General features: G+C 44.3%; 1 protein-coding gene across 1 annotated transcript in view; it reads left to right on the top strand.

Annotated features, from left to right (window-relative positions):
• Window positions 1-2,567: 2,567 nt before the first annotated feature.
• TRAP1 (TNF receptor associated protein 1) overlaps window positions 2,568-27,565 on the top strand; it is a 44,968-nt gene continuing 19,970 nt past the window's right edge. The window contains exons 1-4 of the mRNA XM_079944771.1: window positions 2,568-2,719; window positions 24,161-24,325; window positions 25,212-25,294; window positions 26,474-26,614. Coding sequence (XP_079800897.1) covers window positions 2,644-2,719; window positions 24,161-24,325; window positions 25,212-25,294; window positions 26,474-26,614 — 465 coding nt within the window. The 5' untranslated portion in view covers window positions 2,568-2,643. The remainder of the gene's footprint in view (window positions 2,720-24,160; window positions 24,326-25,211; window positions 25,295-26,473; window positions 26,615-27,565) is intronic.

Genomic DNA, 27,565 nt, shown 5'->3' with positions numbered 1-27,565 from the left:
TGCCCAGAAGTTGGTGCTTTGAACAAAGAAATGAAGAAAAAGGGAGGCAGTCAAATTAGATTTTTCTTTGCAGTAGGCATTTTTTTTAAATTGTGGTAAAATATACACAAAATTTCAATCTTTCCTTTTTTGGGGGGCTGCGTTAGGTCTTCATTGCTGTACATGGGCTTTCTGGCTTTCTCTAGTTGCGGCGAGCGGCGGCTGTACTTCACTGCGGTGCGCGGGCTTCTCATTGTGGTGGCTTCTCTTGTTGTGGAGCACAGGCTCTAGGCGCGCAGGCTCAGTAGTTGTGGCTCTCAGGCTCTAGAGCGCAGGCTCAGTAGTTGTGGCGCACAGGCTTTGTTGCTCCGCGGCATGTGGGATCTTCCCGGGCCAGGGATCTAACCCGTGTCCCCTGCATTGGCAGGTGGATTCTTTACCACTGTGCCACCAGGGAAGTTCCTCAATCATTTTTAAGGGTATCAAATACATTCATACTGTTGTGCAGCCATCACCATCATCCTCTCCAGAACTCTATTCATTTTGCAAAACTGAAACTCTGTCCCCATTAAATACTAACTTCTCAGTCCCCCTCCCTCAGCCCCTGGCACCTACCATGAATTTGACTACTCTAACTACCTGATGTCAGTGGAATCATACACTATCTGTCTTTTTGTGACTGGCTTATTTTACTTAGCATGATGTCCTCAAGGTTCATCCACGTTGTAGCATGTGTCAGAATTTCCTTCCTTTCTAAGTCTGAATAATATTCCATTGCATGTATATACCATGTTTTGTTTATCCATTCATCCATCAATGGACACTTGGGTTGCTTCTACCTTCTGGCTATTGTGAATAATGCAGCAGGCATTTTTCATGGCTGTCAGCTTACCCCCAGGGGAAGGCAGTGACTTCTGCAAAAGGAATGGGCAGCTTCATAGTGGCCACAGTGGTGGCTGGGAGATCCAGGGGGTCTCCCCCTCCCTTCCCCTCCTCTGTTTCTCTCTCTGCTCTCCCCAAGCAACTCCCTGCCAGTCTCGATTAATTCAACTCAAGTACTCTATTCATTCTTTCCCTTCTTCCATTTTCCTTGTCTGCATAGGGCCTGAAATCTTCTCATGACCCCCTCAAGATTCGCTTGGATCCCTGGGCACTTTAAAAAGCCACAGTTCCTTGGGCTACCAGGGGACCCAATATCACAAAGATCTGTGGCTGAGGTTATGTGTCTGAAGGCCACAGACTGAGAGAGGACAGAAGGGTCCTAGTAGCCCCCACCCACCGCCATCCTTCACTGAAGCCTAGGTTTCCCTCCTCCCTTTGCCAAATACTATTTCCTCTTCCTGTAATAAGAGGGCTCCCCAAGCTAGATCTATTGCCCCATAGACCAATGTGTCAGCTCTTACAAAAGAGATGATTTCCTGAGTGGAGTGAACACCACATGAAATGTGAGGCTGAGACCCCTCAATTCAGCGGTATCCTGGGAACACTATACCTGGGACTAGCTCATGTGTCTGGAGTATCGTGAAGGAGGGAGTGATGTGGGGGTAAGGTTATGCAGGGTTTGGAGGCCGAGGCAGAAGGGGTTTGGAATTGATTATGTGCAGGGAAACCACTGGAGGACCCTAACTGAGGAGTGTGTATGATCAGCTGCTGTGCAGAGAATGGGGAGCCAGTTAGGAGGCTGATGGAGTTTTCCAGGTGAGAGAACTCCTGCTCTTCCATCCAAATCTGCCCACCTCTTTTACATTACTTAAGCCTGGAACTTGGGGATCATCCATACCACTTTCGACCTGCAAGTGTTCCCTGTCACACCCCCTCCCGTGGCCCCAGCTATGTCCAGATCCCACTGGGGGACACTCTCCTGGCTCCTGTTCTTAGCAGATCCTGTCACAATCTCGAGTAACCCATTTGTGTGCAATTATTTGATCGTGGCAGCAAGTCTTCAGTGTGCCTCATAATCATCTAGGGGGCTGCCTGAGCCTCACTTCAGGCGGTACCGGAGAATCTGCATTTTACGTGGTTTGGAACTCTGTGAGAAAGGAAGTTGATAGTCCGAATCTCCAACCAGACTCTTACCTCCAGGAAGGCGAGAGAATTGGAATGATGAATAAGCCCAGTCTTGCTGGTGGGAGTTGGCTCCCAAGTTTTGGTGTAGACAAGTCAAGCCTGAAATTCTCCCTTGTACTCTTTTTAGCTATTTGGCTTGTCTTGGTTTGGAGAGACTGACTTCCATTGGTCTGGACCATTGGCCCGAGACTTATATAAAGACCCTGGAGATGTTAACTGCTTCTGCCCCGGCGTCGCCTTTTCACACGCTGCGAGGTGGATGTTAACATCTGCCCCATTTCTGGGATGCACAAACCGAGGACCAGCTGGCGGCGGACAAGTGCCCCGGCGGCTCGGCGCACACGGCCGTCGCCCTTGACAACGCGGCACAAGGTCACGGAGGTCCCGCCCCCAGGTCCGGCTGCCCCCGCGCGGCCTGACCGCGCCCGGACCGCGCCCGAGCCCGAGCCACAGAGGGCCCCGCCCACCCGCCGGCGCAGGCAGCGGGCCGGGCAGCCGGGCGCGCGCTGTGACGTCACCACGCCGCGCCCGAATAAGGCCCCGCCCCGGCCTCGCCCCCGGCACGCTTGGCTTCTGTGGGCGCCGAGGAGGACACACATGGCTCGCGAGCTGCGGACGCTGCTGCTGTGGGGCTGCCGCCTGCGGGCCCCGGCGCTGGCGGTCGCCCGGGGAGGTGAGGGCGGCCGGGCAAGACGGGTGGAAAGCGAGTGGGGACGGGCACGCGCGGAGCCTTCGGGGTCCCGAGCCCCTTTTCTACGTGGGAGGCGCGGTGACGGCTCTTCCGTGCTCGGCTTGGGAGATTTTTGTGAGGTTTACGCGTCCAACGCGCTGCGAGCGGCGAACGCTGAGCCCTCGGTACGTTCTGGTGTCACCTGGCTCGGCTCCGCGCCAGGCTGCCGGGTTTCCCCGGAGGTGACGGGGTTGAGCCCGGGCCCGCGTGACTGCAGCAGAGGCTTCTCTCCAACGAGCTCCTCGGGCCGGGTTGAGGCGGAGGGGTCGCGGGCTCCTCGTTCCTGGAGCCGAAGGCACTTTCGGGAAGTTGAAATCGAAGGGCGCGTGTGCGCTGGGAAGGGGCTTCACCAGGGTGATTACTTAAGTCCCTTAGTTGTGTTTTTATTCTTCCCCCCCCCGCCCAAGTTGATTTATACACGAATAACGCATAAGCCACTTGGTCACTCGTTCATTCGACACACACCTGAGTGCCCACTCGGCCCGGCGCGCGGCAGCAAACCAGAGAACCGGCACGCTGGGCTCTCGTGCAGCCCGTGGACCCTGGGTTGTTGCCCGCCGTATCCCTAGGGCCTGGAATTGGTAGGTAGGTGCTCAAATCAGTGTTGGAAAAAAAAGAATGACCGCAGTCTCTGCTCTCACTCCCCACTCCGCAGTAACCACGGGTGAACGTCTTGGCGTTGCTTCCAGGCTCTGTACACTTAGTTACACACATATAAATACACACGTCTGTTTTTACGTAAAAAGGCCTAAACCGTATATACATTGTGCTACAGATTTTTTTTTTAAGCTCTAGAATGGCTTACATATGTTTTCCTGTCAGTATGCACGGGTTTACGGCTTTACAATGGACGCATAGTAGTATTCTGTGTTAGGACGTATCATCATTTACTTAACATTGCCCTATTAGTGGACGTAATAAAGGTTATTTCCAGATTTTTGGGGGGGAGGGGTCATTACAGTGCTGTATAGAATGGGCGAGTATTTAATCCTTGTGTCCATGTGTGGCATTTCTTTAGAATTACAGAGAGGTTTAGAATTGATGGTTCAGAGCCTGTGCGTATTTGAAATGTTAGCTGATATTGCCAAATTGCTGTACAAAAAGGCTTTATCAACTTATATTCTCATTAGCAGGGAATGGGAATTCTCACAGGGAATTCTCATTACCAGTGAGAATGTTTTCATTTGTTTAATGGCCATTTGTATATCTTCTGTGAATTTCCTCTTCATGTCTTTTACGGCTTTTTCTGTTACCTGAGTTTTAAATTTTGGTGTAGTCTCTTTTTAAACAATGATTTTTAAAAATATCATGCATTAGCAGATAAGACAACTGTAGGTTTTATTACCGTTTCTTGTATTCAACATCTTCCTTCCTTTTGGGATTTATTTCCTGTGTTAGCAGAGTATATATATATACCCTTGTGTTTGTTTTGCAGAAAAAGTCAATGGGTTGTAAATTTTCTAAGCCCCACCGTGTTTAAAAAGATTTTTATTTTGACCTCATACTTGTAAAGTAGTTTGGCTGGGTGTTGCATTCCAGGTCAAAATAATTTTCCTTCAAAGATTGATATTGCTATGTTGTCTTCCAGCAACTTCGTTAAAGGTGAGCAGTCATATCAGTTTGATTCTTGTGTTTTTTTGTAGCCAACTTGTTTTTTTCCCTGCTCTCTGCAGGTTAAGATTCTTTTCCCATGTTCTGAGATGTTCTGACCATGTGTGTTTGTAATTCATTCTTTGTACCATTCTAATTTTCACGGTTGGCATTGCAAGAACGAGAGCATGCGGCAGCCACAGTAGGACTGTTTGGTGCTTAAGTTAACATCTTATGACTTTTCTGTTCTCTATAAGCTGGAGCCTTTGCTGGAATTTTCTGCCTTGGGGAGTTGTAAGGGGTGGGCAGTCTGCTCCAAAGAAAGTTCACAAGAGTGAGCTTTCTCTGTTGTAGGGCTAAATCATTGCAGGTTTGTGTCATCCTTCAAAACGAGCCCCACCTGAACCCTGTCAACTGCAAACACCCATTTAGTACTAATTATTTTGTTGATTTATTTTGCTTCCTCCCTCTGCTCTCAGTGTGGGGCCCATACTATTTAATTTCTGCCCTTCCACCTCTTGTGCTGCAACCTTCACAAGAATTCAGGCAAATTTCTGGTGTTCTCGGGCTGTTTTTGGGGATGCAAGGAGTAGCACTTGCTGGTCAGATTTCACTCTCTCAGTAAAGCAGCTGTGGGTGTTGCTAATTTAACATGAGGACAAAGGTTTCAATGGTTAACTGCTTAGACCCTGAATGGCAGTGCCGTCTATGTAAACCATGGTCCTGGGGCTTAGGGCTAGCGCCAGAGAAGCATGTGGACAGAGGAGGGATGTGTGGCCAGCTGTCCAGGAGGCAATGGGACACTTGGTTAGGATGAGGGGCCTGAGTTATCTGTGCTGTCTGCAAAAGATCAACCCAAATGTAATAGGTTAGTAAAGACCTTATTAGTTACTGGCTGAGTAATTGATCAGAACTAAGACAGAAGAAAGATCCCCAGGTGTTTTGCTCCCCTCTGGCATGCAGCTTCAAGGGAGGGAGGGAAAACGGCTGATGAGTAAACACTGAAGGAAAATGACAGTTCTCACTCCCAGATGTCAAATACCAGGTTGTAACAGGACAAAGGAGACTATTAAAGAGGCCAGTGGTGGTGTTTGCTTGTCTGTCTCAAACCAAAGTACTGACTCAGGATCAATGAAAATGTATCCACTTCACTCTCAAGTGAGATACTTTAAGTTGCCAGAGGATTTTCTTGGTTTGAGTTCTTGGTGCCTTCATTGCAGCAGCTAGAATTTTTCTTAAATACCATTCTGCTCAGCCTTGATACAGAACACTAGCCTTTTTTACTAGGAAACTGCTGTTTGCTTCGTCCACGTGGAGACTTACCTATAGTTTCGTAGCTTTTAGTAAAGGTAAATTCCAGGATATTTCTGGAATGGCTGGTTATTTCTGCTAAAACCACTAGGAATTACAAATGATGAAAGTTGTAGCTTGGAGAACCAATGTCTACTTGGGGGCATTATTTCCATCTGCTTTTTGATGCCCAAAGTATAGGTAAATTGAATACAGGTGTAGCTGAGTCATGGATGTAACTAATTTTGAAAGAATGGCTGTTATTTAGCAGCTGTATAATCAAGAAATGTGATTAGAATATTAGAAATTAATTTTGAGATAGGCAAAATGAATGCCATATTTTAAAAGAAAAATCTATATAGCAATACCGTTAAGAACAAAATAGAAGGGTACAAGTCTTCCGAAAGGACCGGGACAGTGAGGGAACCGATGTGTGCTGTGAAGGAGTGAGCAAAGCACTGAAGTTCACATATACCGATATTCCAGCATTTTTAGGAAATGGAGTGCCTGGAAGGATTTTCCATGAAACTTACTTGCAAAGTAGTAAAACATTTCATTTCAACCATTATGATTAGAAGTCTTTCTAAAAGACTTAATCATCAGATGAAACATGATAGAACCTTTCTTTGATTTTTTTCAGGGTCATTATGAATGTTAACTTATGGTCTTCTGTTGTAATACACAGGCCTCTGCAGGACCACTAGGATGTGACGGCTCCTTTGTCTATAAAATGTCCCAAACTGAAACTGCATCCTGAGTATTTCTGTGTTTTTAGCCTCTATTACTCTCATTTTAACTTACCAGGCCTCTGACGCCAGGTTCCCTCCTCCTCTCTGTTTTCAGTTGAGGGTTGGGAAACTGGATCATAAAACTTGTTAGCAACTTTTTTTAAAGGAGAGGAGAATTCTGGATGGGGACAGAATATTCTTGTTTAACTGAAGCTCTGCATGTGGATTTTGTGTCCTGTATTTTGACTTTTCAGAGATGCCCCTCCCTTTTGGTTTTGCTGTGTTTCTCTGTATTCAGGGAGTTGATGTTTCTTGATAGAGTGTCAGTATTGCTTAGTAGAGAACGATTAAAACAGACTGTGAAGGCACTTCCCAGGTGGCACACTGATTAAGAATCCACCTACCAATGCAGGGCACACAGGTTCGAGCCGTGGTCTGGGAAGATCCCACATGCTGTGGAGCAACTAAGCCCATGTACCACAACTGCTGAGCCTGTGCTCTAGAGCCTGTGAGCCACAACTACTGAGCCCGTGAGCCGCAACTACTGAAACCCACGTGCCTAGAGCCCTTGCTCTGCAACAAGAGAAGCCACTGCAATGAGAAGCCCACGCACCGCAACGAAGAGTAGCCCCCGCTCGCCACAACTAGAGAAAGCCCTTGTGCAGCAACAAAGACCAAACAGCCAAAAGTAAATAAATTAAAAAAAAAACCCAAAACAGGCTGTGAAACACAGTAAGGTTTAAGAAATAGTGAAAATGTTCAGGAATTCCAGAGGAACGCACGTAGAAAATTTTGAGGGAATACAGATCTTTTTTTTTTTTTAATATTTATTTATTTGGCTGAGCCTGGTCTTCTTTGCGGCATGTGGGATCTTTAGTTGTGGCATGCGAACTCTTAGTTGTGGCATGTGGGATCTAGTTCCCTGACCAGGGATCAAACCCAGGCCCCCTGCATTGGGAGTGCAGAGTCTTAGCCACTGGACCACCAGGGAAGTCCCCAAATCTTTATTTGATATATAAATAGAAAGTGAAGAACTTTCTGTCTAGAATATTGATATACATAAATCTTACCTCAAATGATTACAGAACTTAAGAAACAAAATGTTTGGAGAAATTTCAGATGCGAATAGCTAACCTGTGGTATCTGGTGAAATTTGAGAGATAATGAAACCATCCGAGTTGACTTATACTGAAAAGCAGAGAATTTCATGCTTACAAGCATAAAACTATGGTAACATAGTTGGAGGTGTTCTGGAAAGAAAGCTAGAGGCTACATTCCAAAGGATGACGGTTTTTCCAGTATTGTATTTTCCCTTTTGGGGAGAGGCTTAATTCTCCTTTTCATTGATCTGAAAGTACCTTTACAGAATTTTAAACTTTATAAGTAAACTTATTAAAAATTTTACTTTTTATAGAACCTGAAGCTTTAACTTAGAAATGTTTAGGTTGATATTAGATGAGTGAATTTCAAGCATTTTTTGTCATGTACTCTGGTAAGAAATGCATTCACATTGTGACCTGCTATACAAGTATGCATATACTGTACAAATATGTGTACATACTTAGCTGAAAGAGTTTTGTAAATACTTACATGTATTATGCTATGTGTTGGTTGTTTTTTTAAATATTTATTTATTTGGTTGCACCAGGTCTTAGTTGCGGCAGGTGGGCTTCTTAGTTGCGGCTCACGGGCTCCTTAGTTTTGACATGTGAACTCTTAGTTGCAGTATGCATGTGGGATTTAGTTCCCTGACCAGGGATTGAACCCTGGCCCTCTGCGTTGAGAGCACGGAGTCTTAACCACTGCGCCACCAGGGAAGTCCCATGCTATGCATTCTTTTACTTTCCGTTTCATTAAAAAAAAAAAAAAATTCTGACTTAGCTCACTGAATTGCTTAGTTCACTGAATTGCTTTCATAATCAGCAATCTTGACCTGCATTCTGAGAAACACTGTGTCCTGTGGCTGTACCTTCTGAGAAAATGACCATGTGTTTATCAAGGGCCTGCTCCAACTCTAGGGTGATCGTGGGAAAAATAAAGACATGAGACGGTCAAGGCCACTGGAGCTCCATAGTGTGGCAGCAGCAGTTCCTTAAACGAACATCTGCAGTGCCTGCTGTGGGATGAGACGGACAGGAGTCCTGGCCCTCTGTGGCTCTGATGTGGAGTGGAGTCTATGCAGACAAGTACGTGCTGTATGGATGTCATGTGAAGAAACCAAAGCAGGAAGAGGATCGCAGTAGAAGTGGGGCGGTCAGGGGAGGCCTCACGTGCAGGGTGGCGTTTAAGCAAAGCCTGGAAGGAGGTGAAGGTGTCCGAGGCAGGACGTTTCAAGCAGAGGGAGTGGTAGGTGCCAGGGTCCTGAGGCAGGAATGGGCTGGCATATTGGAGGGACAGTAAGGAGGTGGGGGCCGCGCTGGGGACGCTCTTGAGTGGAGTCGGGTTAGAGTCGCGCTGCTTTCCTCTACGTGTGACTTCATGGGGAGATATGGGCAGCTGGTGATAAGATGGGGAGTTAGAGTTAAAGCTAACTTCATAGGAGTTTCCTGAGAAAAATTATTTCTACATTTTTATTAGTGAGAAGGTAGTGGTGTTTTCCCGAACAGACTGGTACAGTGAAAAAAACTTCTACCCTGTCTCAGCTCACTGCCCAGTGGCTCCAGAAAAAGCCTCTGCAGCGACGGGTGTCCACACCGTCCTTCCCTTGGGAATGAAGAAGGGCTACCCCGGTCATGGGCTGTGCGCAGTCTGCCCCTCACACTTTGCACATGCTGTATCTAGACACCCAGAGCCCTGGAGCCACAGTGTGGTGCCCCTTCCTTCACTTAACCTTCTCCTGAGGGACCTTTAGGTTGTTTGCAGTCTTCGTTCTTTTTAAAATCACAGGCAGTGCCACCAACAGTTTTTTACACCTTCACCAGTGCTAGCATAACTATTTTATAAATGTTTGTCAGTCTGACAGTGAAAATGCTATCTTGTTTTAAAATGCAATTCTTTAGCTATGAATGTGGTAATGCATCTTTTTCTATGATTCAAAGCCATTGATGTTTCTCTTTTTTGTGAAGTGCCATTTTCCTCTTGCACTGTTGGTCTTTTTCTTGTAGATCTGTGAGTGATCTTGCTGTATTAAGGAAACTAGCCTTCTGCCACATGTTTCAGACTTTTTTTAACTCTAGTGTGTTTGCCCATTGACTTTCATTTTTTTAAGTGTGGTTATTGCTCATTGTTTTATTTTAAAAAAAATAAATTTATTTTATTTTTGGCTCCATTGGGTCTTCGTTGCTGCGCACGCGCTTTCTCTAGTTGCAGTAAGTGAGGGCTACTCTTCGTTGTGGTGTGTAGGCTTCTCATTGTGGTGGCTTCTCTTGTTGCGGAGCACGGGCTCTAGGCGTGCAGGCCTCAGTAGCTGTGACTCGCGGGCTCTAGAGCGCAGGCTCAGTAGTGGCGCATAGGCTTAGTTGCTCCGTGGCATGTGGGATCTTCCCGGACCAGGGATCGAACCCATGTTCCCTGCATTGGCAGGCGGATTCTTAACCACTGCGCCACCAGGGAGGTCCTCTTGTTTTTATTTTTATTTTTTTTACCTCTTTATTTTGTTTTGTTTTGTTTGGCTATGCCCTGTGACATGTGGGTTCTTTTTGTTTTGTTTTTTTTTGGCTGTGCCCTGTGACATGCGGGATCTTAGTTCCCCGACCAGGGATCAAACCTGTGCCCCCTGCAGTGGAAACATGGAGTCTTAACCACTGGACCACCAGGGAAATCCCTCATTGTCTTTATTTATTCATTAAATTTTTTTAATTTTAATTTTTTATTGAGATATAATTGGCATATAACATTATAATAGTTTTAGCTGGGCAACATAATGATTCAATATTTGTATATATTGCAAAATGATCACCACAGTAAGTTTAGTTAACATCCATCACATCACATAGTTACAATTTTTTTTTTTGTTTAAGGGTCTACTTTATTGTTTAAGGTCTACTTTATTGACTTTAAGGGTCTACTTTATTGACTTTATTGCAAAATGATCACCACAGTAAGTTTAGTTAACATCCATCACATCACATAGTTACAATTTTTTTTTTGTTTAAGGGTCTACTTTATTGACTTTAATTTTTATGTGGTCCATAAATTTATGGTTCTTGGGCTATGGTGTCTTGTTTGGGCAGAGTTCCCTTTTAAGTCATTAAGGAAAAAGATCTCAAGTGATCAATGTTATTAGACGTTAGGTAGGGAAATGCACATCAAAACCATGATGAGATAGCACTTGACACCCACCAGGGTGGCTATAATAAAAAAAAAAACACAGGCAATAACAAACATCTGTGACGATGTGGAGAAACCTTCACCCACTGCTGGCAGGAATATAAAATGGTGCAGCACTTTGGAAAACAGTCTGGCAGTTCCTCAAATGGTACAGACTTTGATATAGACAAATGGCATAGACTTACCATTTGACCCAGCAATTCCACTCCTAGGTTTATGCCCAAGAGAATTTAAAACACAGAAACTTGTACGACAATGTTTATAGCAGCATTATTCGTAATATTAGCCAAAAAGCAGAAACAACCCAATTGTCCATCAACTGATAAGTGGATAAACATCATGTGGCCTATCCATATAATTGATGTTATTCAGCCATAACAAGGAATGAGGTATGTTATGTGCTACAATGTGGATGAACCTTGAAAACATTACGTTAAGTGAAAGAAGCCATAGACAAAAGACCATGTGTAGTATGTCCAGAATAGGCAAATGTCCAGAATAGGCAAATCTGTAGAGACAGAAAGTGGTTACCAGGAGCTGGGGGCAGGAGGAATGGGGAGTGACTACTGATGGGTATGGAGTTTCTTTCTGGAGTGTTAAAAATATTCTCAATTAGATAATGAGGTTGGTTTTGTAAATACACTAAAAGCCATTGAATGGTACATTTTAACTGGGTGAATTATATCTCAAAGCTGTTTTTAAAATATCTCTTATAATTTCTTTTAGTACTTTTTTTTTTTTTTTTCGGTATGTGGGCCTCTCACTGTAGTGGCCTCTCCTGTTGCGAAGCACAGGCTCTGGGCGCGCAGGCTCAGCGGCCATGGCTCACGGGCCCAGCTGCTCCACGGCATGTGGGATCTTCCCGGACCGGGGCACGAACCCGTGTCCCCTGCATCGGCAGGCGGACTCTCAACCACTGCGCCACCCGGGAAGCCCAATATATATCTTTTTACCTCTAAAAAGGATCTAATTATCATTTCTGTTCTCCATCCTGACTTTTTATTTAACGATTCTCAAACTTATCGTCCATCTTAAATACCCATCACTCTCCCTCCCCAGATTTACAATGGCAAAGGACTCAGCTACTCCTCTTCTGAAGGGCTTCTGGGTCACTTTTAGTGTTCTGCAATATCTAGATTAATTATATAACTTTTATATGCACTGGGAAACCAAAAAATTTGTGTGACTTTATTATTGTGGTACTCGCTTTATTGTAGTGGTCTGGAACTGAACCTGCAATATCGCCAAGGTCTGCCTAGTGCTAAACTAGCCTTACATCCTTCAGATAAACCTGCTTGGTTGTGATGTAGTATCATTTTTATATATTAATGGATTTTACTTGCTAATATTTTATTAAGGACCTCCATGTCTGTGTCCATGATTGATATTGGTGTAGTATTTTTATTGTGTGTGCATGATGTCTTTGTCAGCTTTTGATGTTAGGGTTGTGCTGTCATCATAAAACTTGAATGGAAATAATTCCTTCTTTTGCTATTTTCCGAAACTGTGTAAGATTGATGTTACTTCTTCCTCACGTGATTGATAGAATTCAGTAGAAATTCTGGGCCTGGAATTTTATTTACAGAAATACTTTTGCAAATAAATTCAATTTCTTTATTACATATAAAGCAATTCAAAATTTCTGTTTCATTTGTCACTTTGGATAATTTTTTCAAGGAATTTGTCTATTTCATATAAGTTGTCAAATTTCTTGGCATAAATTTGTTCATAATGTTTCCCTATTATTTATTTATTTTTGGCTGCGTTTGCTCTTTGTTTTGGCGCACAGCCTTTCTCTAGTTGCGGTGAGCGGAGGCCACTCTTCATTGCAGTGCATGGGCTTCTCAGTGTAGTGGCCTCTTGTTTCAGAGCACGGGCTGTAGACGCACGGGCTTCAGTAGTTGTGGCTCATGGGCTCAGTAGTTGTGGCTTGCGGGCTCTAGAGTGCAGGCTCAGTAGTTGTGGCACATGGGCTTAGTTGCTCTGCAGCATGTGGGATCTTCGCGGGCCAGGGATGGAACCCGTGTCCCCTGCATTAGCAGGCGGATTCTTAACCACTGTGCCACCAGGGAAGTCCTCTCTGGTAATACTTTTTATTTTGCAATGTACTTTGTCTGATCTAATTTGGTCCTACCAGCCTTTTTATGCTTACTTTTTACGTGGCATATCTTTTTCCATTCATTTACTTTCAGTGTATCTGTGCTTTTATATTTAAAGTGATTGTTTTGTAGACAGCATATAATTAGGTCTTGCTTTATCAATTCTGACAGCCTTTGCCTTTATAATCAAAGTGTTTAGTCCATTGACCTAAAATGTAATTATTGATGTAGTCAGATTTATCTCTACCATTATGTTATTTGTCCCCTCTCATTTTCTCCTGTCTTCTAGCTTTCTTGTATTCTTTTGGATCAAGTAAATATTTTTTAGAATTCCATTTTAGTTTACTAATGCTTTTTTAGCTATACCTCTTTGCATCATTTTTTATTGGTTACTCTGGAGAGTGTAATGTTCATCCTTAACTTTTCATAGTCTGTTTAGAATTAGTATTGTAATATACCATATAAACTGTAAAAGCCTTGCAACTATATAGGTGCATTTATTCCCTCCACCCCATCCTTTATGTTACATTTGTCTTATGTATTGCCTGTACATACGTTGTAAACCCCACAAGATAATGTTTTAATTTTTGGTTTAAATTGCTGTATATATTTTAAGGAAATTAGAGAAAAATTCTTTTGTGTTTACATAGGTTATCATTTCTGATGCTCTGCATTCCTTTTTGAAGATACAAGTTTCCATTTCATGTCATTTACTTTCAGCCTGAAGAACTGTAGTATTTCTTTTAGTGCAGGTCTGCTGTTTAATACTTAAACAGCATTAAATACCATTGTCTTTCAGCCTCCATATTTCTGATGAAAAGTTAGCTGTCATTCAACTTACTGTTCGCTCATGTAATGTGTTGTTTTTCTCTGGTTGCTTCCAAGATTTTCTCTTTTTATTTGGTTTTCAGCAGTTTGATTATGATGTGCCTAGGTGTTTTTCTTTGATATTACCTTGCTAGTGGTTCATCGAACTTTTGAATCTGTAAATATATGTCTTTGACCAGCTTTGGGGGAATTTTCCAGTTATTATTTCTTCAAATGTTTTTTCTGCCCTATTCTCTTTCTCTGCTCCTTCTGGGACTCCAGTTACATGTATGTTAAACTTATTTCTGTTGTCCCACATATATCTGAGACCCTGTTCTTTTTTTTTTTTTTTTTTGCGGTACGCAGGCCTCTCACTGTTGTGGCCTCTCCCATTGTGGAGCACAGGCTCCGGGCGCACAGGCTCAGCGGCCATGGCTCACGGGCCCAGCTGCTCCGCGGCATGTGGGATCCTCCCGGACTGGGGCACGAACCCGAGTCCCCTGCATCGGCAGTTAGACTCTTAACCACTGCGCCACCAGGGAAGCCCTGTTCATTTGTTTTTAATCTGTTTCACATTGAATAATTTCTGTCAATTTATTTTGAAGTCCATAGACTCCTCTGTTGTCTCCATTTGGTTTTTAAGCCTTCTAGTTAATTTGTAAGTTTCAGACATGGTTTTTTTTTTTTTTTTTTTTTTTTACTTCTTTATTGGAGTATAATTGCTTTACAGTGGTGTGTTAGTTTCTGCTGTATAACAAAGTCAATCAGCTATATGTGTACATATACCCCAATATCTCCTCCCTCTTGCATCTTCCTCCTACTCTCCCTATCCCACCCCTCTAGGTGGACACAAAGCACCTAGCTGTTCTCCCTGTGCTATGCGGCTGCTTCCTGCTAGCTACGTATTTTATATTTGGTAGTGTATAATGTCCATGCCACTTTCTCACTCGTCCCAGCTTATCCTTCCCCCTCCCTGTTTCCTCAAGTCCATTCTCTAAGTCTGTGTCTTTATTCCTGTCCTGCCCATAGGTTCTTTGGAACCATTTTTTTTTCTTTTTTTTTTTTAAGATTCCATATATATGAGTTAGCATACAATATTTGTTTTTCTCTTTCTGACTTACTTCACTCTGTATGACAGTCTCTAGGTCCATCCACCTCACTACAAATAACTCAGTTTCATTTCTTTTTATGGCTGAGTAATAGTCCATTGTATATATGTGCCACATCTTCTTTATCCATTCATCTGTCAGTGGACACTTAGGTTGCTTCCATGTCCTGGCTATTGTAAATAGAGCTGCAATGAACATTGTGGTACATGACTCTTTTTGAATTATGGTTTTCTGAGGGTATATGCCCAGTACAGACATGGTATTTTCTGTATGTAGGATTTCCACTTGGTTCTTCTATTATAGTTTGTCTCTGAGATTTCTCATCTTTTATTTTGAGCATATTTTACTTTATGTCATATAGTATTGTTATAATGGCTGTTTTAAAGCCCTTGTCTTCTGATACCAACATCTGGATCTTCTTGGCACCAGTCTCCATTGACTGACACTTCTCTTTAGCAGGGGTTGCATTTTCCTGATTCTCTGTATATTGAGTAACTTTTTATTGCATCCTGGACATTGTGGATGTTGCCTTGTGGAATCTCTGGACTCTTGTTATATTCCTCTGACGAGTAGTTGTTGTTTTAAAGGTGGGTATTGACCTGGTTGGCCCGCCACTGCAAACACTTTCTCTTAGGCAGCAGCTTGACTTTTTTCCTTAACTGGGCTGCTTGCAGTTTGCCCCACATATGCATGGTTCAGGAGGTCAGCCAGAGACTTAGAAGAATTTATTCCCCAAATTGGGGGCTCCCTATCTCTGACTCGCCTTTCTGGGATTTCCTCCCTTCACTTTTCATATTCTGTGGTTTTCCAAATCTCTCCTCTGGTTCTTCAGGCCAGAAGAGTACACATTGTGTGTGTTTTCTCTTAGAGTTTTAGCCACCCCTCATTGAACCCACCGTCATTCTGTGCTGTTCGCTTCTTCCAAATATCTTCTCTCCAGAATCTGCCTGCTTTTGTTGGTTCTCCAGAGCCTTCAGGTAGTCTTTTTGTTGTTGTTCCTGTGTTCATGGTTGTTGTCAGGTTTGGTTGGTAGGATACACCTCAGCCATACAGGAAGTGGCACTTTGTGTAATAAAGACGAAAAGTGAAATTGCTGTTATCCATATCACACTTGAGAAAATGGGAGATTGTCCATTTGGAATATGTAATTCCAGAGAAACAATCAGCATATTTCTCATAGCTTAAAATAATGTGTCTGTATTTAAGGTACATAACTTAGGATGCCATTATGAAGCAAAACCATAGTAAGAACTATGGCTGATATATAAGAAAGATTTTTTTTTTTTTCCTTAAGAAAACAAAGCAAAAGAACATGCCGGGCTTCCCTGGTGGCGCAGTGGTTGAGAGTCCGCCTGCCGATGCAGGGGACGCGGGTTCGTACCCCGGTCCGGGAGGATCCCACATGCCGCGGAGCGGCTGGGCCCGTGAGCCATGGCCACTGAGCCTGCGCGTCCGGAGCCTGTGCTCCGCAACGGGAGAGGCCACAAACAGTGAGAGGCCCGCATACCGCAAAAAAAAAAAAAAAAAAAAAAAAAGAACATACCCATTGTGTTTTGACTCATGTGCCTGCCTTAGCAGGCCCCTGTTGGCAGTTGCATTTTTAATTTATGCTTACTAGTTAAAATGGCCTTGTGGATCACTACTGCCATCTGTTGGCTGATTGCATGGGGTTCTGATTGAGTATAGTGATGTTTATGCTGATAAAAAGTTTCATGATTGTAAAAAAAAAAGGCTGCTTCTGCATCAGATGCTTTGGCATACAGAGAAATATGTTTGTTCTGGCTTTCAGAGAATTTGATGCTAAGAAATATAAGCTTGTTCCTGCCCTACTTTGGTGAGATGTTATATATTAAGAAAAAGTTAATAGTAGAAGAAATGCCACAAGCTGGCTTGTAATAGCAGTTTTAATTTAGTAGCATGGAAAACAAGTGCTCTGAATTCATAGTAGGGAGAGATTATTGTGTACTGTGGTGGGGGGTGGGAAGGCCTGGTGGGAGAGCGGGCCTTATGCTGGATCCTGAAGCAGTTCAAATGGAAAGAAGTTGGAGGTAGAGGAAGCAGCATGAGCACTGGCAGGTGTGTGTGTTGTCAGATTCAAACTATCGGTGCTTCCCATTTTGTGACCCCAAACCACCAAACAGATTAATACTAAGACATTGTAGTTTGACACTGAGGTTTGTGGTTTTTCCTTTAGGGTGTAGGGGGAACATGAGGACCGATACTGTGCAGATAGTGTGTTTGTATCTGGTTCAGGCAGACTTACTGCACTATTGGCTTATTCTTTTTTTTTTTTTTTTCGGTACACGGGCCTCTCACTGTTGTGGCCTCTCTCGTTGTGGAGCACAGGCTCCGGACGCGCAGGCTCAGCGGCCATGGCTCATGGGCCCAGCCGCTCCGCAGCATGTGGGATCTTCCTGGACCGGGGCACGAACCCGTGTCCCCTGCATCGGCAGGCAGACTCTCAACCACTGTGCTACCAGGGAAGCCCTGGTTTATTCTTAAAATTACTGTAGAAAGTTCAGTTAACCTGAAATCAAATCTGTTCTTGATAGCTGTTGATTAATATAATCTTGGAATATAATGGAAATTCTTAAAATTGTGGTTGAAAATATGGATTGCTTATTTTTTTCCCTTTTCCTAACTCTGAGGACTTATATTATTCCCATCATAAACAACATATTAAATCCTTTCAAAAGTATTGTGAGTATTAAGTGGCGAAAAAAGCAAAAGGAATAGGAAAAATAAGACATGGGAAAATTGTGTTTAATCTTGGAGCAAGGAAGTCCTTTACAAACAGAGGACTAATTTCCTTAATATATAGAGTTCTTACAAATCAATAAGAAAAAATTCTGTAGAAAATGATCAGAGGATATCAACAGTCCATTAACATAAAAGGAAATAGAAAATATTTTAAAATGTGGATAGATGCTCCATCTTGCTTATAATAAGAGAAATATAAATGAAAACTACAGTAAAATTTTTACCTAACTGATAAGCTAAGATCCAAAAGTTTTATAACATTACCATCTTAGCAAGAGTGTGGGGTGATACACACTCTCATAATATTGCTGGTGGGAATGTAAACTGATAAGTTTCTGGAGGGTGAGTTGGCAGCATTGACCACAGTTTAAATTGGACATAACCTTGGACCTGATGATTCCACTTCTCGATGTGTACTCAAATGTATACTTGTGCATAAATGAAATGACACATGTATAGGAATATTCCTTAGAGTCTTATTTTTTATTTTGAAATATTTTTTACTTTACAAAGATGTTATAAAAATAGTACTCAGTCTTCCCTTCCCCTTTCCTTAATTTCCCCTAATATTACTATCTTTCGTGGCCATGGTATAATTATTGAAAACTGAAATAACAGTGACACAGTACTACTCAGTAATATGCCGGTCTTACCTGACTTTAGCTGGGTTTCCCATCCATGTCCTTTGCTGGACCAGGATCCTCCATCCTGTACTTGTGTCTCTTCAGTTTGTGTTCGTCTTTCAGCACCTTGACACTTTTGTGTATATATATTTGGGTTCGTCTGGTGTTTTCTTATGATTAGATCGAGATGTGGTTTTGGTGAGAACACAACAGAAAACAGGCTGTGCCCTCTCACCCCACCAGGAGTTGCAGGATATGGACACATCTCATTCCTGGTGATGGTCACTGCAGTCGCTTAGTTAAAGGTTATCTGCCACTTATTTCACCGTAAAGTACTGTTTCTCTCTTTGAAACCAAGAGGGGGGATTCTTTGAGATTCTGAAGATGTTCTGTTTCTGGTGAACATCAAATCAACAATCTGTACCTGTCACAGCTGTTACTGTGCTTGTCTGATGGTGATTGTCTATTTCCATCATTCCTTATACATTTACTAATTGTAATTCTATAAGGAAGAGGTCCTTTCTTCTCCATTTATTTATTATTTATGTAGGTGTGGACTTATATTTATTTTGTTCACCAGCTGACAGTCCCCCACTGTCATTATGTTGTTGCTTAGGTTGTCCTAGATTTTGCCACCGGGAGCGCCTTCCGCTCAGAGCCTGTGCCCTCTCAGCACGTCCCGTCATCTGTGAGTCCTTCACTTTCTAGCACCACAGGTATTCTGGGCTCATCTGGTGTGTTCTCCAGTGGTCTCGATTCCTTTTATTGGAGAATGGTATTTACAAACCAAAGATCTGGGTGCCAGGGAGGGTGACCACACACCCCAATTTGCCCAGGATGAAGGCATTTCCTGGGATGTGGGACTTTGGGGTGGCAGGTCCGAGACGGGTGCTCTTCCTGGTGCCAGGTGTGCTCACTGCTGCTTGGGTGTCCCCAGACACAGCCAGGAAGTATGCGTGTGTGTGCACTGTCACCCACATGTATGCACCTTGGTGTTTATTTCTACACTGACACTGATGCCTCCATTTGCAGCACAGCAAGGTTCACCCTGGCCTCCCCCTGCCCTTTCCTGACTCCTTTCTCCTGACTTGAGTCACCATGTACTCACTTGCTTGAGCTTAGTATATACACAGAGCAGTTTGAGAATTGCTACCGCTTCTGCTACAGTAATAGTATGCTGTCCTTTTTGAGCCCAGCTTTACAATATACAGTTGACCCTTGAACAGTTGACCTCTGAACTGTGAGGGTCCGCTTATTTGCAGATTTTTTTCACTAAGTAGGTACTGCAGTACTACACAATTTGCAGTTGGTTGGAATCCACGGATGTGGATATGCTTGTGTTGGAGGGCCAACTACAGAGTTATACTTGGATTTTCAACTTCACGGGGGGTGGGGTGGAGGGTTCTGTGCCCCAACACCCCCGTTGTTCAAGGGTCACCTGTGCAAAGTACTGGTTTTTTTCTTTTTCCCCAAATGCTGTTTTCTAAAGTCACTTAGGTTCTTTCAGGGCAGTTATGTTATTCATAGTCTAGTTGTGCACATTTCTTACTGTTTGTATTTAGTTTTTTGTTCTCCACACACCCTGGTTGCTCTTAACTATTTACTTTTTGGGTATGTGAAACATTACCATGGTTCTAAGAATCAGAGGGAAAAGGGATACTCAGAAATGCACGTTCCCCTCAGCTCTGCTACGCCATTCCCAACCTCCTTTCTCCATTCTGTTCCCACACATCTGTTATGGGTCGAATCGTGTGTCCCCCAAAAGATGCTGAAATTCTAACCCTCAGGACCTGTGAATGCGATCTTATTTGGAAATAAGGTCTTTGCAGAAGATCAGGTTAAGATGAGGTCGTTAGGGTGGGCCCTAATCCGATATGACTGTGTCCTTATAAAAAGGGGAAATCTGGATGCAGAGGCAGACACGAGCAGAGGGGAGACGATGTGAAGACACAGGGAGAAGGTGGTCATCTCTAAGCCAAAGAGTGCCTGGGGCTCCCAAAGCTGGGAGAGAGTAATAGAACAGATTCTCCTTCACAGCCTCAGAAGGAACCAGCCCTGCCAACACTTTGATTTTACACTTCTAGCCTTCACAACTGTGAGATGATAAGTTTCTGTTGTTTAAGCTGCCCAGCCTGTGGTGCTTTGTCACAGCAGTCCCAGGAAATTAACAGCCCTTGTAATCAGTTTCTTATGGCTTAAATTGTGTGCCCCCAAAAGATACGTTCAAGCCCTTACCTGTGAATGTGACCTTATTTGGAAGTAGGGTCTTTGCAGGTATAATAAGATGAGGTCATATTTGATTAGAGTGAGCCCCAAATCCGGTATAACTGACCTTAAGAAGAGCGAAATTTGGACACAGAGGAGACACACATGGGGAAGAGAGGACCATGTGATGACAGAGGCAGAGAGTGGAGTGAGGCAGCCCCAAGCCCAGGGCTGCTGGCAATACCAAAAGCCAGGAGAGAGGCGTGGACAGACTGTCCCTCAGAGCCTTCAGAAGGAATCAGCCCTGCCAACACCTCGGTTTTCCACTTCTGGCCTCCAGAACCGTGAGAGATTAAGTTTCTGTGTTGTAAACCACCTTGTCTGTGGTACTTTGTTACGGCAGCCTTAGCAAACGAATACACAATCTCATTAGTTTCTCATTTATCCTTCCTGTTTCTTTTGCACAAAAGAGTGGAAACATGGATATTTTCCTGTATCTCCTTTCTTCCATGAAGGGTAAGCATGCAATCAATAGATAACTCTTTATCACTTTGGAGCATTATGTTTAACAGCACAAGACTGGAAACAGTTTAAACATCCATCAGTTGAGCGCTAGTTAAATACTTATCCATTACAGTGGAATATTATTTGCTCACTAAGAAGAATAAGCAGCTTTATATGTACTAAAACAGAGTGATCTCTAAGATGTGTTTTTTTTTTTTTTTAAAAATATTTATTTATTTGGCCATGCTGGGTCTTAGTTGTGGCATGCAGGTTCTTTTTTAGTTGCAGTATGACGGATATAGTTCCCTGACCAGGGATCGAACCCAGGCCCCCTGCATTGGGAGTGCGGAGTCTTTTTTTTTTTTTGCAGTACGCGGGCCTCTCACTGCTGTGGCCTCTCCTGTTGCGGCCTCTCCTGTTGCGGAGCACAGGCTCAGCGACCATGGCTCATGGGCCCAGCCGCTCCGCGGCATGTGGACCTGGGCACGAACCCGCGTCCCCTGCATCGGCAGGCAGACTCTCAACCACTGCGCCACCAGAGAACCCCCTGGGAGTGCGGAGTCTTAACTGCTGGACTGCCAGCGAAGTCCCTAAGATGTGTTGTTGATTAAAATATTTATACACAGAAGACTGGAAATAAAAGTGTGCCAGCCATAATCCAGTAGCCCCTTCCCCCCATATGAGAGCAGGTTTAGAACAGTTAGTTCAAGGAGTCTGAAAATGAGAGGAGCCCTTAGCCTCTGAATTGTTCTATTTTGTGTGATTTCTGGTTTCCTTTGGGGTAGGGATGGTTTACAGCTAACCATGAGGAAATGCAACCTGTTCTTTCCTGATGGGACTGAAAGGCAGATGGCGAGGAAAGGACCATGAGCAGAAGGGCAGGACAGGAAGTGGGGATAGGGGTCAGTTCAACAAATGTATGCAAGTGGAGCGGGTCAGGAGTCCTTCTTCCAGGGCATGGGGTGTCAGCAGGCCTGCTGGACTGGGGAGGAAGGAGGTGAGTTCCGGAGGTTTGGGGTGTTGCTTAGTGGAGGGCCTGGAAGACCAACCTGAAGCATTTGGAATTGATGAGGTTGCGTTCAGGAATAAGTCCTCAGAAATCAGAAATAACAAGATGGAATTGGTGTCAGAAGAATAACATGTTGAAATTTAAGGGATGGGTTGCAGGGAACAATGCTGTAGGCAGGAAAACCTGCTCAAAGGCCTTGGACCGGGAGAACTGGGGGAGGTCTGGGGGGACAAGGATAAGTGCTTCGTGCATATCACTGTTGGAAGAAGACTCAGTATGATCCCCTCCTCCCCACTGTGTCCTTTCCTGAGGCCACATGATAGGGAGTGGTTGCCGATGAAATGTGGTAAGAGGAGTATTAGATGTAAGAATTTCTAAAATGCTTTCAGCATCTTTGGGCTTATGTGGAGGCATGGTCAGGAACACCACCAATCTGTGCTTACCGAGCTTTCTGCCCCTCTTCTTCTGGGGGACCTCCCCCATCACTCCGACTTCTGGTGGCCCAAACACTTTCACGTCCAGAGTAGTGCTCAATGGAGAACTAGAATCCAGAATCCATCCTGAGGCCCAACCCGGGTCTTGCATCCCTCAAACATCTCTCCTTTATCCTAGTCTCACTGATTTCATCCTGAAGTTCTACTGTACTTTAAAGCAGAGGGTTCCCAGCTTTTGTGGGGAACCTGTTTATGTCTCCAAATGTGGCCAGGAGCGCTGTCCCTGGGAGGGGAGGCAGCGTGTGGTTGCCCATAGTCCACTGGCATCATTCGCCCTGCATCAGGGCGAATCACAGGGACCCCAGCACCCCCACCTGGCCTGGTGCAGACTGTTTGTTAAACCCTCTAACCAAATACCATTTAATTCCAGAAGAAATACTCCAGTTGTGGGTTTTTTGTTTTTGGGTTTTGGGTTTTCGGGTTTTTTTTAAGCTGTATGGATAAGGTGAACAATACAGTTAGGCCAGAGAATTAAATATCAATATTCAGATTGGAAATTGAATATTTTCTGAAATGGGGTAGTTTTAAAGGTACTCTGCGTAGAGGTAAAGGCTAACATCGTGTTATTTATAAATCCAAGAGTAAGCTTAAAGAAAATGCAGATTTTTATGCCTTGTAGGAATGTGGAAGTCAATATGTTGATTTTTAAACCTACAAGTTATTTCTGGACATTCTAAATCATTCCTTTCTGACTGTCACATGTATGTAGTTACATAACAGGCAGCTGCAGTTTGTTATGGCCTAGACTTTCACATGGAGTGTCTTGTATGTCTGACCTGTATCCTTGAAAAGGTCGGGCCTTAAGTGCCTACTGAACAATGCCAGTCCCCAGCGAGTGTCTTCAGGGGCTGCTGGTGAGGACTGGCTCCATCCTGCCGGTTAGAGTGGAGGTATCTGCACGTGTTTCTTTTTTTTTTAAATATTTATTTAAATTTATTTGGTTGTGCCGGGTTTTAGTTGTGGCAGGCGGCCTCCTTAGTTGTAGCATGTCAACTCTTAGTTGTAGCATGTGAACTCTTAGTTGCAGCATGCATGTGGGATCTAGTTCCCTGAGCAGGGATCAAACCCTGGGCCCCCTGCATTGGGAGCGCCGAGTCTTAACCACTGCGCCACCAGGGACAACCCTTTGCATGTATTTCTGTAGCGTCTGTCAACCATACCAGGCTGGGGACAGCAGTGTCAAATGGAAGGGTTTTCCTTCTTCCCTTGCAGTGGTTTCTTGGTCCGCTGTGCTGAGCAGGAAGTTACAGAAAAGCAACTCAAGAGACATTGTGAATCCCCTTCCTGATTGCGAAGTAGAGGAGATCATCCCCTGGTTTGCAGTTTTTAAATACACTAATTTTAAAAACTCTTTGACAGTTTTGGACAAAAGGGAAAGGAAAAGAATCAGCAAAGATTCTTTAGAAGATGATGAGACTGTTTGAGAACATCAACATTTTAATATTTGGCTCCCTCTTAGGGGTATTTTTTCTCCCTTTTTCCATGTTAGTTACACCGTAAGAAGACTGGCCAGCCTGTCATTATTTCCGGCTCCTGGAGGGGCTGTGAGCACTGAGGCGTGTGTGGGTTTGGTGGGTTTGTGCACGATCTCACTGGGGGACATAAGTGGGAAGTGGTGTCAAAAGGCCCCTGCCCGTTCCTGCGGTTCTGCCCCAAGTTCTCATGTGTTCTTGGTATTTGCCACGTGTGAGGATATGTTACCAGAACTACCTGCCAAAATACCAGCTAGCTGCACAGCATTTGTCACTTCTGATTTCTCCTGGGTGACACTGGGTCTTTCGAGCAAAAGCCTGCCTTAAAGAATTCCATGTTAGCATCTGCCAGACGTGAACAAATTAGGATTTTCTGTTTCTGAAGTCTTATTAACTCTCATTCTTTCTCACATTTGTCTTTTCAGGAAAACCAGTTCTGTGTCCTTGGAGGCCCCCAGCCCAGTCCTGGAGTCCCAGGCAAAACCTGGCTTCAAGCTCCCACGTTGGACGGCTGTTCAGCTCCCAGGCTGCTGAGGACCGGAAGGAGGAGCCCCTGCACTCCATCATCAGCAGCTTGGAGACCGTGCAGGGTACTGTATGTAGCTGCGTTTGGGTCCAGGAAGTCTTTGTTGGCTTGTTGCTGGCTCATGAGGGGAAGATTTTGAGGCAGAAGCAATGATTGATAGAGCCACCCACTCGCTTCAGACGAAGGAAGGTCTTGGTTGGAGGGAGGGTTCCCCAAAACAATGCCTCCTGCGTTTCCGGCTTCTCAGGAACTTCTGACTTCCATCCTGGCGTATCTTGCCCCCTCTGGTGGTCACCCGTGAGTTCGCACGGGGCCCCTTTAAAGTAGTGATTCACGGCACATCTGCTAATAATCATGGAAGCAGGATGCAAACTCAGTGTTGGCCCCGCCGGTGAAGGACTGCAGTCCGACTTGTCCTTCATTCCTGGCAAGTGTGGAAGGCAATCTCCAGAGCCAGTCCTGCAGTGGGTCCATTTCTGGCTTTCAAATGAGACAACAACAGAATATTTGATGTTTGGGTTAAGAGGAGAAGTGAGGTTTTCTTGTTACTTTGCTCTCTAAATGATCAATTCGGAAACAACTGTATTCAGAATAGAATCCAGGGTCTGGTTGTTAGAGCCAGCTCGCCTCAGGACTGGGTAAGGTGCCAGCCTCGACAGCCCCTGGAGGTAGCCCGACCTGAGGCCTGCGGGCTGCGGGGAGGGAGGCAGGTGAGGACTTGTGCCCCTACGCCCCTTTCTACAGGGAGAGGGAACCACTGGTTTGTTCCACTCCCAAGACCTCCTGCCTGAGGCCCAGACACTTGGTTTCTTTCTTTCTTTTTTGTTCGCTGTTTTGAAACATGTTTAAAACTCCTCACCTTAAAGATTTTTTTGAATGTTTTACATAGCATTTTCTTCCACGAAAAAAGACATTAAACTTTATTGGTTGTGTCTGCAATTCATTACTAGGTTCTGTTTCCAAACATGAGTTCCAGGCTGAGACAAAGAAGCTTCTGGACATCGTTGCCCGTTCCTTGTACTCAGAAAAAGAGGTGCAGTACCCGCTAATCACTCCCGGCACTCGCAAGGTTTCTTTTGGCGAGACTGTTTCTATGCTATTCTGGGGAGGTGCCAGCTAGTACATTAGCTGTGAAAATGCATTAAATTTGGACAGGTCCTGATCTTGGCTACCAGTGAGAGTATTTTTACCAAAATCTGTTGGGTTTCATGGATAACTATATGCAGGTGATTCTTTGAGCCAGATTGAACCTGGGAATTAATGAATTGTGCTGATAATTTAGAAGTCCCTCGGGTGTTGCCGTGGGGTCCTGCTGAGGTCCATCTCTGTGGTGTTGTTGATGTGTGCTGAGGCCCTGGGTTCACGCCCCTCATCACCTGGCATCGCCACCTGTGGTCTGTGGGGGTGTTGGGGCTGAAGGAGGAAGACCCCGGCCCAGGGTGGAGTAGAGCAGGGAGGAGCTGCCAAGGACCTTTTTGAGGAGATGAAGCTCAAAATGATGAAGCTCAAGGGTGACAGGCCATGGTGAACCATCGTTTCCATGCTCATTTTTGCTAAAATGCAAAGAATTTGAGAAGGGTAAAGCACAACTTTCCAAAATGAAAGGACTTTCCAGGGAATATTTCCAGGTCTTGTCCTGTTAAATTCTATATTCAAGTGTCCCCGTGACATCCAGCTTCTGTTCTCTTGGGGTCAGGTCACACCACCTTCCCTCTCCCCATGACTGTAAGTGGAAGGTCTGTCGCTGGTAAAGGGCTTTACAAACACGGGTTGGTAGTTGGGTCTGTGGCCCTTTTTTCTCCTGAACATGGTAGGTCTGGTTTGTGATTAGATTAAATGAAGTCAATGAGTCCTTTGTGGAGTAGAAAAAATATGTTTTGAGGATATTTTGACATCCCTGGGCAAGAGTTGAGAAAGAAGTTGTCTCACAGGGTCCTGTTTGGAATTAACTTAACAGATTGACACCTAACTCCAGGTTTGATGTTGAGGAAGGAGCAGTAGAGTCAGAGTCGACATAAAGTTGGGTCACGGCAATGTGATCTAACTTCAATCATTCTGTGAGCTGCCCTGGAGAAACTGCCTTTGAGGAAAGCAGGACGTCTTTCTGGTTAAACAGTTCTGTGGCATTTCTCCCCCAGCCTGTACCAGTTGCTGCAGATGCTGCTAACCAAATAGGTCCTGCAGCGTTGGCATCTTCTTTCCATTTCCGTAGGTGTTCATACGGGAGCTGATCTCCAATGCTAGCGACGCCTTGGAAAAGCTGCGTCATAAGCTGTTGTCTGAAGGCCAGGCGCTGCCGGAAATGGAGATTCACTTGCAGACTGATGCCGAGAAAGGCACCATCACGATCCAGGTACTTCATCCAAGTGTCTCGACGCGGGGCACGCCACCTTGCCTCCCATGCTGGTGACCGCCAGTGCCTCTTCACCCTCTGGGATGGGGGACAGGCTGCCTTTTCGTCATGGCTGTAGGCTCCTAGTAACCTGCTGACCACCGTTACTGTTAATTTACTATAAAAACACTCATTCAGGGCTTCCCTGGTGGCGCAGTGGTTGAGAGTCCACCTGCCGATGCAGGGGACACGGGTTTGTGCCCCGGTCTGGGAAGATCCCACATGCCGCAGAGCGGCTAGGCCCGTGAGCCATGGCCACTGAGCCTGCGCATCCGGAACCTGTGCTCCGCAACGGGAGAGGCCACGGCAGTGAGAGGCCCGCATACTGCAAAAAAAAACCCAAAAACCCCACTCATTCAACATAGAAAATTTAGAAAATACAGATAAGCAGAAGAGACGTTTTATTTATTTATTTTTAAATTTTATTGAAGTATAGTTGATTTACAATGTTGTGTTAATTTCTGCTGTACAATGAAGTGACTGTTATACATATATATTCTTTTTCATATTTTTTTCCGTTCTGGTTTATCACAGGATATTAAATATCGTTCCTGTGCTCTACAGCAGGACCTTGTTGTTTATCCATCCTATGTATAATAGTTTTCATCTGCTAATCCCAAACTCCTATCCATCGCTCCCCACAATCTGCCCCGCAACCACAGGTCTGTTCCCTGTGTCCGTGATTCTGTTTTGTAGATAGGTTCATTTGTGTTGTATTTTACATTCCACATGTAAGTGATATCATATAGTATTTGTCTTTCTCTTTCTGATTTAACTTCACTTAGTATGATAATCTCTAGGTCCATCCATGTTGCTACCGATGGCTTTATTTCATTATTTTTTTATGGCCGAGTAATATAATATATTACTATATATTATATTACTCGTAATATAATATATATAATTATTACA

Source organism: Stenella coeruleoalba, assembly GCF_951394435.1.
Source record: "Stenella coeruleoalba genome assembly, chromosome: 15".
Lineage (NCBI taxonomy): Eukaryota > Metazoa > Chordata > Mammalia > Artiodactyla > Delphinidae > Stenella > Stenella coeruleoalba.
This window is presented reverse-complemented; position numbering and strand designations above follow the sequence as displayed.